Source organism: Bombyx mandarina, chromosome 05 (assembly GCF_030267445.1).
Source record: "Bombyx mandarina strain Sakado chromosome 05, ASM3026744v2".
Taxonomy (NCBI): domain Eukaryota; kingdom Metazoa; phylum Arthropoda; class Insecta; order Lepidoptera; family Bombycidae; genus Bombyx; species Bombyx mandarina.
Genome location: NC_143212.1, coordinates 5,449,336 through 5,462,467, shown reverse-complemented (window position 1 = coordinate 5,462,467; position 13,132 = coordinate 5,449,336). Strand labels below are relative to the sequence as shown.

The 13,132-nt window shown below is 41.6% G+C and overlaps 1 protein-coding gene across 1 annotated transcript; it reads left to right on the top strand.

The window, feature by feature from the left end:
• Positions 1–7,949: 7,949 nt before the first annotated feature.
• LOC114241410 (uncharacterized) lies at positions 7,950–12,513 on the top strand. Its single transcript, XM_028172239.2, has 4 exons — positions 7,950–8,108; positions 8,735–8,953; positions 9,834–9,966; positions 12,243–12,513. Exons 2-4 carry the CDS (start codon positions 8,744–8,746, stop codon positions 12,335–12,337), a joined length of 438 nt encoding a protein of 145 aa, XP_028028040.2. The 5' UTR covers positions 7,950–8,108; positions 8,735–8,743; the 3' UTR covers positions 12,338–12,513.
• The last annotated feature ends 619 nt before the right edge of the window (positions 12,514–13,132 follow it).

The following is a 13,132-nucleotide window of genomic DNA, read 5'->3' as shown; positions in this document are numbered from 1 at the left end:
AACGATAAGGCGATTATCATGACGCATAGCCTTATCGAAGTATCGTTCCGACGCTGACTTCATGTATTTCCGAATTGATTCGAGGCCCAGGTCGTCGTGTAGGTCAACGTTCCTCACGAACCACGGAGCCCCGACAGCTAACCTGCAAAAGCGGGATTGTAGGGATTGGAGGGTGTCTATGTGTGTGCGGGCCGCGTGAGCGAACACCACACTCGCGTAAGTCATGACGGGCCTTATGCAAGTTTTGTAAAGTGTCACCTTGTTCCGAAGGGACATTTTACTCCGCTTACAGATCATGGGGTAGAGTCTACCGAGAATAAACGCGGCACGGTCACGGACTGATTTTATATGCGGGCGGAATGTCATCGATGCATCCAGGGTAACGCCCAGGTACTTGACCTTCCTGGCCCAGGGTATGGGTTGTCTAAAGAGAGTAATCGGGGGTGTGAGATTCCTCCTCCTAATCCGGGAGGAAATCCGTGTGGAGCTTCCCCTCTGAAATAGCACCGCAGTACTTTTCGCTGGGTTGATGTCTATGCGCCATTTTCGGAACCACTGTCCTAGGGCTAGGGCTGCGCTCTGAAGCTTCTTCGCGATTAGGGACTTATTTCTACTAGAATAGTAAACAGTCGTGTCGTCGGCGAATAAAGCTAAATGGGTCGGCGGCGACCGGGGAATATCGTTGACGAATAAGCTAAATAGGAGGGGTGAGAGGACAGAGCCTTGCGGGACTCCAGCTGTGAGAGGTCGTGGGGAGGAGCGGGTTCCCTCGACTCGATATCGAAAAGAGCGGTTCGACAAGAAGTCCCGTATGATGAGCACGAGACTATCCGGCACGCCCATGTTGAATAGTTTGAAAATCAAACCATTGTGCCAGACTTTGTCGAACGCTTTTGCGACGTCGAAGAAGAGAGCTCCCGTGTATAACGGTTTTGGTCGATTAAGCCCCACAAGAATGTGCTCCGTGAGGCGGTGCACCTGTTGAACGCATGAGTGATTTGTACGGAATCCGAATTGTTCATCGATGAGAATGCCCTTGGATGAGACGAAGTCTCTGAGGCGTTTGTAGAGCAGACGCTCATACAGTTTGCCTAGAGACATGAGGAGGCTAATCGGGCGGTAGCTCGTCGGATGATTTTTTGGTTTACCGGGTTTATGTATGCCGATAACGTCCGCTTCTTTCCACACCGCGGGAAAGATACAGTTCGCCATAGCGGCATTGAAAATAGATGCCAACATCACGATGAGTTGGACGGGTAGAAGTTTAATAACGCGGTTAGATATACCGTCGGAACCGGGAGCCTTGCGAGGACGTAGGTCTTTGATCAAGTCTTTAACTTCCATCGGGGTGACGGGTGGTAACGCATCCGATGGTGGCAAGGAGGCTCTGCGTTCTACCTCACTGTCTACTAATTCTACATGAACAGGGTCCACGGATTGAGTGCTGGGCGTGCACTGGGTTTGCAATGTATCGGCCAGCAGCTCTGCTTTTTCGTCATCATCGAACGCCGCGAGTCGGCCTGAGGGGCCTACAAGGGGGGGCATAGTTACTACCGTATCCGATTTGAGAGTACGAGCTAAGCGGTAGTAAGACCTTTGGGAGGGCGCGAGTCCTTCTAAGAAATCAGACCATCTGGCATCTCGGACTTCGGCGATGCGAGACTTTACGTCGCGTTGTAGGGCACGCATTCGAATACGATTTTCCGCGGTAGGATACCTGTCGTAGGCGCGTATCGAGGCGTTCTTAGCTCTAAGGAGTTCCCTAATATCGTCGGACAATTTGAAGCGGTGAAGGAAGTCCTCCGCTACAACTTGTTTCGATGACCTATCTAATGTCGAGGTGATGTGTGACGTTAAGATGTCTATGGCTTCAGCGGTATCCTGAGGAGACGGGATAGAATCCGGGTTAAACGGGAGCGATGGTGGATCAGATTCAGCCAGGCTGATGCCCAGCGTGTGCCAATCCACCACAGTCCTCGTGACGGGAACGGAATCGGGAGCGCGACCGAGCTTCATAACGACGGGACGGTGGTCTGAATCTAACTCTGAAACTACTTCGATCGAGTGTAAGCGCAGAGTTACGTTTTTTAATAACGCTATGTCGAGTATATCCGGGCGATGCGCGATATTTAGCGGGTAGTGAGTCGGGGTTAGCGGAGCGACGATATCGAAGGCGAGATCATCGATTAACGCGTCAAGCCGCCTGCCATTCGGGGTTGTGGTGTGTGAGTTCCACCTGATGTGTTTACAATTTAGGTCGCCCGCCAGAATGACAGAGCTCCCCATACCGAGCAGCGCCTCGATATCACTGCTTAGAACGATCTTATCCGGTGGAAGATAAACGGACGCGATAACGATCGGCGCATGTCCCGTCAGTGAGATTCGGCACACTGATGCTTCGATATTAGCGAGCGCGGGAGGATCGAGCGGGACGCAATGCAGGGCTCTTCTATAGTAAATGACGGTACCACCACCACGGGCAGAGAGCCTGTCGTTCCTGACCATGTTATAGTTCGCGATTTTAGGGTCACGGCGCGCGGGCTTAAGTAGGGTCTCCTGCACTAAAAATATATCAATTTGATGGTCACGCAAAAAGTCAGAAACCTGATCACGTTGATTTGCGAGACCGTAAGCGTTAAAAAATCCTATCGTTACGGATAGGGGCTTTATTCTACTTATATACGCCATTGATTACCGGCGGAGTGAGGGGAGGACGTACGTATTTAATGACGCGTATACGTCGGCGTATTCTTGCACAACGGCGATAAAGTGTTGTGCAGTGGAGGCAGCGCGAATGGCGTCGCCCAAAGCGTTAACGCGCTCAAAGTTGATCGACTGAAAGAAGTCGATCGCTAAAGCGAGATTTTCGGACGCGGTCGGAGGGCAAGTCGCGGGAGAGGGACGAGTCGCGGGGGCGGGACGAATCGCGGAGGAGGGAGTTGTAGCCGTGTTCGTGTACGGCAGCGGTTTTGCCCAGGCCGAGACACTGGGCACCGCCGCCGGAACGAACGCTGGCTTAGCCTGCGACACAGAGGGTGCCGAGGCTTTGATGTCTGGGCCGGAAGCTCGGAGGCGGTTTTGGCGGGCGACGCGTCTATTTATTTTAGGAGCTCGGGGGCACCCGCGGTAATTTGCGGGGTGACCCTGTGTTCGACACAGGACGCAGCTAGGCGGTTCCGTCGCGGTTTTTTGATCGCGAGTGCATAGGGCCGTGGCGTGATCGCCTAAGCACTTGACGCATCGGGGGCGCGCGTGACAGTTACGGGAAGAATGCCCGTATAATTGACAGTTATGGCACTGGCTAGGAGTGCCTTTTTTATGGGGGGCTTCGATGGCGATACCAGAGAGCCTACAGACGGTCTGTGTGTTGAAGATTTTCTTACCCTCGGGGGTAGGCTGGAGGGTGACTAGAACCATATTATATGGCTCCCTACCGCGACCGGTGTGCATACGGTGCACAGAATTCACTGGAAAGCCCTGTTCTAACAGATCGGCCTTGACGAGCTCTACATCTAACTCTTTAGGGATTCCGCGTATTACAACACGGAGTTCGCGCTCCTCCTGGAGCGTATAAGTATGGAAACTTATACGTTCCTTACGGAGGTAAGAAGAGAGGGCCCTATGGTCGTCGGGTGTTTGAACCTTAATTTGAATGCCGTTCGCGAGGTTACGGGCATTCGTGAAATTTATATTTTTGGCCTTAAGGGCCAGGCAAACTCGATCCCAAGCTGCCTTCTCCTGAAGGATAACCGGGGGAGGGGTCTGGGTTTTATTTTGTGCCACCGGACGCGGCGACGGAGTGGCACGGGCTGGGGGCGCAACGGGAGTCTGAGGGCGGGGGCGCGACGCGTTCACGGCTTTGCTAATTTTAGCGGCCGCGGGAGCTCGAGACTCCGCGGCACGCTTCTTACCCTTCTGTGCCAGGGTGAATCCATCCGTCGATGAGGCGGGGGCGAGGTCGACCTCCATGTCCGAGTCAGAGTCGGAGCACGAGGAGGCGGGTGCAGGCGACCTACGAGCAAGTGTAGGTGTTTTAGAGGGCACGACGGAGGCCGCGGATGATCGCTCAGCTGAAACGATGGTCACGGCGGACGACGCAGCAGCTTTTTTCGCCAGTATAGGCGACACGGGAGCGGCAGGCACGACAGAGGCTGCGGTGCTCAATGCAGAAGCTCTGCACGCAGGTACAGGCGACGCAGGAGCAGCGAGCGCGGCGGAGTCCTCGAGAGGGCTCGCAGTGTGATTGGCCTTGAAGGCCAGAAACTCTGAGGCGAGCTGTGGGTGGCGAAGTCGGAGGAATTCCGCGAATACAGCGTCCATGATCGCTGAGTACCCAGGTGGGGCGGCCCCGGGTCTTGAAACACTCGCCTTGCGGCGAGGCCCCAACTTCTCGGACCTGAGCGGTTCTATTGAACACAGGTGGCAATGCGGCGCGATTACTACAGGACAAAGAAAAAGCACAACAAAACAGAAATTACAAAAAGAAACAAAACAAATAAATACTTGCAGGAAAACACTTTGTCGGCAAATGTTCCACGAACACAAAAATAACTAAAACAAAACAAATAAAAGCTTCCAGGAAACACACTTGGTCGGCAGATGTATCACGAACACAGGCCGCGCGAACAATGGCCGGGCTAACAAAAGCCGGGCGAACAAAGACCGGGCGATCGAGTGGACGATGAGCACGTCCGCACGTGACGGGTGCCTCTATCGGAATGGAGCCAGATCTCTAGATCCTCGCGTCTAGGAGTCTAAAGTCTGTCCCGGCTGGACAGTGACAAATTAACTCGGTGAGAGAAGAGCCTTCCTTTCACACTCCATCGCTCCTTTATGCGAGACGATAAACTCGCAAAATTTAATTATCGTCTTCCAGGAATCGACGCAGCCGAGCATCGTAGATATGACGTTTGGCAGCGACAAGTCACACTTGAGCTATGAATATTCGATGCTACTCCTCCCAGATGGAGCCAGTTGCGGCCGTATGTTACGCCGTCTCGTCGTGTCTCGTACGATGGTGATACTCTATCTTCGGTTGTTACTTCGATCGCCTACTACTTACAATAATCAATCGATCACAAGAATCTGTTAAAGGCAAAATCAAATCGTTGACTGCCGTGTTCTGTTCAAACCTTATTCCGGCAACACAGTACAAGATATCTAGTTTTGTACCCTGATGATGGTTACATTAAAACAAAACAATGACAAATCATGGTTACTGACTATAATATATCTCCGTTAATTTCTGAAATGGAATAATTCTTATCATTGCCAGAAGAGGTTTAAATTAAATAACTCTGCGTATGGAGAAAACTAGATGAAAAGAGACAAAAACAAAAAAAACAACATTCGGCCTTGGACGACCGTTGGGTACTTAAGCTAATTCAGTTTGCTGCTAACAAATCACCTTTAATAGCATTAATTGCTGTAAATACATAAGTGAACGTAGTAAATAAGGCAAGACCTTGCATGTCATTTAATACAATGATTGAAAACTTGACATGTAACAAATAGACCAATTCGATGGAAAATTTTGATCCTACATTATTCTCTATATGTAAAAATGAATTGCTGTTCGTTAGTCTCGCTAAAACTCGAGAACGGCTAAACCGAATTAGCTAATTTTGATCTTGAATGATTTTTGGAAGTCCAGAGAAGGTTTAAAAGGTAGATAAATATGAAAATGCTCGGAATTAAATAAAAATAACAATTTTGTTTTTCATTTGATGTGTCCCCCGTCGGACGAATTCCTTTTGTTTGTTTTAGGTTTGTTTTATACAAAAGTTTAAGTCTTTTATGTATGGATTGAGGCACTACGAAGTCTGCCGGGTCAGCTAGTAATAATATAATAAAATCATTTATTGGATTTCACACATATTTAGATTATTGCAGGAAAATAAATAAAAGAATAAAAAGAAAAAAAAGACAAAAAGGAGGTGGCTCAGCTAATGATGTTCAAAGAGGATGAATCGAACAGCGCTCATTTAAGGCTAGGTACGTGTGCACATAATTAAAACAGTGACTACTTTCCATTTTATTGCAATATCAATAAAATTTATGTTTAAAGAATACGTGTAAATTTAAAAGAATAAATAGACAATAAAAACCGAGACAAAGAACAAACAAGCCTGCTTAAACACACGAATATTTGCCTGATATGGGAATCAAACCCACGATTCTCAGCCCTCACCCTCGACCCAGCACTCAGAAGCGACAATTAGTTCGCCATCGAGTTAGTAAATAAAAACATTAGTGTAGGATTTTTTTAAATTACTTTTGCATAAATTTAATCGAACATAATTGTATAATATAATTGTATGATTAAACTTTAAGTGAGAACAAAGAATCTTAATATTTTGTGGATCGGATATCGTAAAATACATGTAAAAATTTTCAGGGAAACTGTGTGTGTGCATCGTAATATCTATATTGAATTGTATCTATCCCTATAAACGTGTCATTTCATAGACGAGTGAAAACGCTGATGGCCCGTATAGTGCTAAATGTCTATCAGAGCCAAGAGCAAATGTCTATCATATACTTCATAACGTAAATGCTTGAAACCTTTATTGGGATATGAGACCGAAGTCTGAATTGCATTGTGTAACCGTTGGCACACATTTTCAACGGAAACCATAAGGCTAAAAAAAATAATTAAAGACAATGATTACCTAATATAAAATAAAATGGGAATTAGCGAAATTGTAATATTGTAAAAATGGAAAAGATTATTTTTTTGCATTTGTTTTGAGTCCGTTCTCAGGCCAGTGGCTCATTTTAAAACCGGTGATGCAGCTACCAATTAACATTACATGACATTCACCAACATCATATTCAATAACTCATTTTTACGGTAAGAAAATCGGACAGACTTTTCCTTCCACGAATGAGTGAGACAACACTTAAGTATGTCTCAAATAGAACCATACATAACATATTAAGTAGGCTATGTATTGAACATAATAGGAGAATCCATATAAATTACAGAGGTTATGAACAATTAGTTTCAACTGATATCGTTGCTACAAAATATGTAGGTACGTGTTTTTTATTTGTTAAGCGTGACATTTTGTAGGAATATTTATTTATTACTGTATATTACAGTTGTAATACAGTCTAGATGCTATTTTTAGGTGAAGAGGAAATTGTCGAATAAAATCCCTTCTCGCTCAACAATCTGCGTCTGTGTCTTGGATGAGCTAGAACTCATACGAGCCAGACGGGAGGCAAGGTGACGGGTTTTTTTACATACTCAGAACTGAAAGGCTCAAAAGAAAAGTTTACTTACAGCTACCCGAGTGCCCTAAAAAGGCCTAACAGATCAAGGGCAGCTACTTCGCGAGTGCATCTAAAACAAGATGGTATTCGCGATCTACTGAGAAGATCCGATGAGACTATTATTATGGGCTAAATTTCACGTTAAGCTCTTTTTCGAGTTCGAATACGCTGAGCTGTGGTGATGTTTACTGCTGCTAATAGTACTGAGATTGGATCGAGTGGGTCCATAAGGACGTGTCGCGTTTCCAGCGAAGCGCATGTCTTCCCGCCATCGTGTCATGACTGGACGAATTTTCCGAATGGGAAATCCTCGATGCCACGATCGTCACTCGTCGGGCTATCCGAAGCCCACATCGCAATTTATATACTAGATTTTTTTACGGTTTTGTTATTTCCACAATAACAATGTCGAATAATACCTTTGTAAGCATGTGACCACAAAAACCATATCATTTGAAAAATATGAAAATAATAAGCACGAGATTTAAATATTATGTAAAACTATTTTTAGCTATGATTTTCTCCACAATCAATACACGGTTCTGTAGCCTTTTTTATTTTAATAAATGTTTACGTTTTTATTCTTGCACGTCATATAATATGTATACATATTATCTTCGAATATTTTTCCATTGTACAAATATGAAACGGTTGAACACACCTGAAACCAAACAATACAGATTATGTTTTATGGCTTCGCTTATGCCCTCGGGGTCTGATCTACTTAGTAGTCCAGTAACAGTCACCTCACTAACCAATTTAATGGATGCTTTGTAAGCAAATCAAGAAACAAAAAGAAGACAACAGTTCTGATTTTGCAAAAAAAACCGGTAACTATTACTTTTTAATTTTGAAGACTCTTTGATAGCAATACTCTAGAAGATTCTTGAAACTTATAATTTAAACGAAGCGTAGTGGTTAGAGTGCTTATGTACCGAATTGCCTTATCCGTCGCCTGCGACGGGAAAATGCCTGATGGTCACTTTTCCAGTGACCATCAGACGTTCCAAGTTGTCTACACCTCTGCGGGCAACGTGGCCAAAGTAGCGCATTATGCGTTGCAGACAGGTGTTAGACAGGCGTTGAGAGTTCTCCATTTAAGCTCTTGTAGGACCGAGATGTTCGTGATTGATAAATATACTTATACTAATATTATAAAGAGGAAAGATTTGTTTGTTTGTTTGTATTGAATAGGCTCCGAAACTACTGAACCGATTTAAAAAATTATTTCACTGTTGGGAAGCTACGCTATCCCCGGGTGACATAGGCTATATTTAATATATTTAAAAAAAATTAGGGATCCTCACTGAAACTCTAATAATATAACCCAATGTGTAAAAAAATTACCTAATATTCTTTACATCGCGTGCGCTACTTACTTCCCAAGCGAAGCCGGGGCGGGCCGCTAGTGTTTAATAAGATGTTTATTAAACCAATAAAATTTGCTTTCCGTTAGAGGTTCATAATGACAGAGGAACCAGAATGTCAGTTGCGTAGAAGGCGTTCGTCTGCTACTTCAAACATTCAATTAAATTTGGACGTGGGCTATCAAATCAATGAAGGTCAGCCCGCTGAAGATACGCCATCTCCGAGCACTGCTAAAATATTAGCAAAGAGATCCTCATCAGCGGCTTTTATGGAGTTTAAGAATAAGCAGCAGTCTTTTGATATCCAGGTACTCATATAAAATATGTACATATAAATAAAATTGGAGTGTCTGTTTGTAACATTGAAATAACCGCTTTTAACTAGATGCATATGAATATATATACGGTACATACACCAAAATAACATATTTTACAATTTTTGTCTGTCTGTCTGTTTATTCCGGCTAATCTCTGGAACGGCTGGACCGATTTTGACGAGACTTACAATAATTTGCTAAGAATATTTGCTATGTATGTAGGTAGAACAAAAACAAGTCATATTATTACGTTACAAAGGTTACATTTACCACACAATTTCCAAAATTTCTATTTATGTATATAAATAGCATAGCTATAAGGTCTGGGTGTGCTTATTAACTCGTATTCTTTCGGCCCTGATTGCAAAAGAGAAAAGAACACCAAAATATAATTGTTATGCCCACCAAATAACATAATTTAGGTAGATTGGAAATAAATCATTAGGTAGACAGATATTGTACAACTGACGGTTATATTATTTAAAACAGTCGCTTCCGACATAATATGAAAACATCGAGTATTTCTGGAAAAATATGGCAAATACATAGCGGGGTAATATGTCTATTCTAACAGGAATATCAACATCGACCAATCATATTATTATATACAGTTAATAAAAGATGAGTTAAAATATATAATGTTATAATATATTATACCATATCCAGCTTGAAGACGAACTGTTGATAGTTTTTATTCATTGTAAAATTATCTTTATTTCAGGATTTATGTTCGACTCTATATACATTTTTTTTTCATACATATTATTACAACTCATAGGCTACTACCAAACCATACTATCACAATAGGTTAACATACATAAATAGCACTACAAAGTAGCAATCAACTCAAATTATTTTACTAAATCTCCAGATCGAAGAATGTGAGGAGGAAGAAATTTTAGTGGATTCAGAAGACGAAGAAGAAAGCACAGTTTCTGGAATAAACCGGTCTCTCACACCAGTTCCCATACAAGACTTCGCCGCTAACGTCGTTTATACAGAAGGTTGGCTTAAGCAATACGCTGGCACTTTACTGAAATTCAATTCGACCATAGACTAAATCTAGAAGCAACAAGCTGTCAAAAAGTATAGTTTTTTTTTTTCTAACCCCGCATCTAATAAATCGTTGTGGATGTGTATTTCATAGACCTATATAGTAGGGACACGACATATTGTTCTATACGTACAATTGCTTATATAAATAGCACCCATTTTGAAGGCACATACATAAACATATATCTATCTCGTTCTTACTCAGCACTTTAACTCGCAGGAAAACAATATAACAGTATTTCAGTGCGTACATAAAATGAAACATGAATATACGTAAATATCTCCGTCTCCGTCTAATGAGGCCGAAAATCCGCCATGTTTAGCGCGCCAAATGTCATTGTCACGTCAGTTCGGCCGTCTGTTTTGGGTTGTACATTATTTATTGACTTTGATATCGATTTAATATGATTGATTATATAAAATTTCATAATTTATCATGCTTGAAACATACAATAATAATAATTAAAACGTGTTTTATAGGATCTCAAGAAAGTCGATGCCCTAAAACTATTATCTATATGTATTTAAATTCATTATGGAGCCCTCATCCGAAAAATCCATTTTTCGGTCGGAATCTATTGATCATGACACTAATCATAAATACCACTTTAAAATATGTCATCAAAACATATTTATTTTTACATATTCTGTTTAGATATTTCGGGAAAAAGGCTACCGACAAAATCTCTTCGGAACTATTTAAATAAAATAGTTTTATTCCGCAGTGAGTAAAACACTATTGTAAATTTGTTAAATATTTAATAATTAAGTGATTTTAGAGAGGAAGTGACAAGGAATGACGTTTGTAATTAATGAATAAATGTTCTGTAGGTGTTTTTTTTTTCACGCGGTCCCTTGATAATTTTAAAATTTGAATCACTCTCAAGCGAAAGTGATTCAAATGGTGCGGCGCACCTTCCTTGGGGTGCGCTGCGGTAGTATGTTACGGACTTTAGAGTCAGCAAAACAATTAAAATAGATTGTAATAGTCTAAGAAAAACACGTACTCAAAATACGATAACATTTAGCATGCTAGAAATGGGCTGATGGCTTTGAACTACGCCATATCTTTATGTTTTGCGACAAACGACAACTTTATAAAATAAGTGTAGCAACTTTTAAAAATCATCATATCGTTTACTTGGCAAATTCGAAGGACGAACTTGTCTTAGATTTCACCCATCTAAATCATATCATATTTGCACATAACAATATACCTACTTACTTCCCATTAAAGTATAAATTCTACAAATAAATAATACTCAACAATATTTAAAATAAAATGAGCCAAGAACGTTTATCGATAAAACCTGATAACATTGAAATCTTTTGTACAGCACTAAAGCCGCCATGTTTTGTGGCCAGATGACGTCACAGTGGCACGAAATTTTGGTTGACGTTTCATTTCCATAGGTTTCCTACTTCATTGGTGTATTTCCATTTTCCATAAGAATTAGAGAGGTAGGTATGTATTGTACATTGTCATTTAACGGCATAGGACTGTACCTGTTGCCAGCTAGTGACAGTAGTTTGTTAACTCATTTTGTTTTTATGGCGTGTCTCTGGGGGCAGTGTAACAACCCACAGGATGAAGAAAGAGTATTGAGTGGAAAAATAACCTTGGTCATTCAAGGCCATAACAGCAACAATAACATTCACATGGAAACTGCTAGCTACTACCATAGTAAATACTACCTTCCAAGATATAGGTAGTGTAAAAAGTCTGCAAAACGCCAAGAAACCGAAACCATAGGTTTTTTCGGGACGGAGGGATTGCTTTTCGCTTCGAAGTTATTTCAACTTCACCAGAATGGGTGAGCGAGCACAATCTCAGCCAGAAAAGTTAGAGCTTAGCAATGAAGGAAGCCTCTTAACTCAAAGGCAGCTAGTTTGCGAGTGCATCAACTATTGGGCCGAAATATCGACCTGCTGAGAAGAATAGGCGATAAACTCAGCTGATGCTACGGGTTAAGTGTAACGTCCAACTCCTCTCCGAGAACAGCGACCTGTGCTATGGCTGCTCCTAGTGTTAGAACTAGAAGCATCTATGTTTCAAAAGGTTTTAGAAAACTTATTGCCTAGTAATTATTTAGGTACCGACCTATTCCTGCCACAAGAGCCCTTGAGTTATTTTGATCGGATCTACTTAGTTTATTAGACCATTGTTTTGGTAGCTCTTCAAACTATCAATTTGCTTCAATTTGAGAATGCGTTATTATTATTTCAGGCCCTCAAGCTACTGATTTCTTGAGAGTGAAGACAACTGAAGGCGATTGCTACACTGATGTATCAGATGCAGACACCGAAGAAGAAGAAGAATGAGATCAAATCTGTTTTTATTCACTAAAAATTATTTATTATTTCATATCATATTATACAATTACTTACTTATTATTTATTGCAATGTAATTGTAATCGTAGAAAATTTAGTAAAACTCACCAACATTTAATATCAAGATACAAGTTTTAAACTTATTTAAATAAAGATAAAAATTATATTATGAGTTTTGAAAATATGTTATTATCATACTAACTGCCAAACCGCAGCTTCGCACGCACGCACTAATTTTCTTGCTTAACTTTCATATAAAAGGTATCTCTTCCCCAGGGATCAAAATATTTCCATACCCAATTTCGTCAGAATCGGCTCAATGGTTTTGGCGTGACAGACATTAGTTTCATATAAATAAAATGAAAACCTATTAATTTTGTAACATCCTATTTCAATGAAACAAATATTATATGCTGTCCTGTATTCATATTATGATTTTCTGTTCCGAATTAACCTCTGTATACTAATGTATACAAACTAAATAAAAATACATTCAGTAGTTCCAGAGATATGAGCGAACAAAGACAGAAAACACAGACAGAAAATTATTCTCAAAAGAGCGGTTTATTTTCTATTCCTGCTCCTTAGTTACCCTTTTTCTATTTTTAACCGACTTCAAAAAGAAGTAACTCCGAACCTTGTTTTTGAGTAAAAATATTAAATATTTTTCTTTTTTATAATGAATGCACATAAGGAGGTTAGAGGTAACGAAACTCTCTTTTATTAGTAAGAATTTGAAAAAATGTCCAACTGCAAGTTAATTGCAACTTAAAAAATCCACCAAA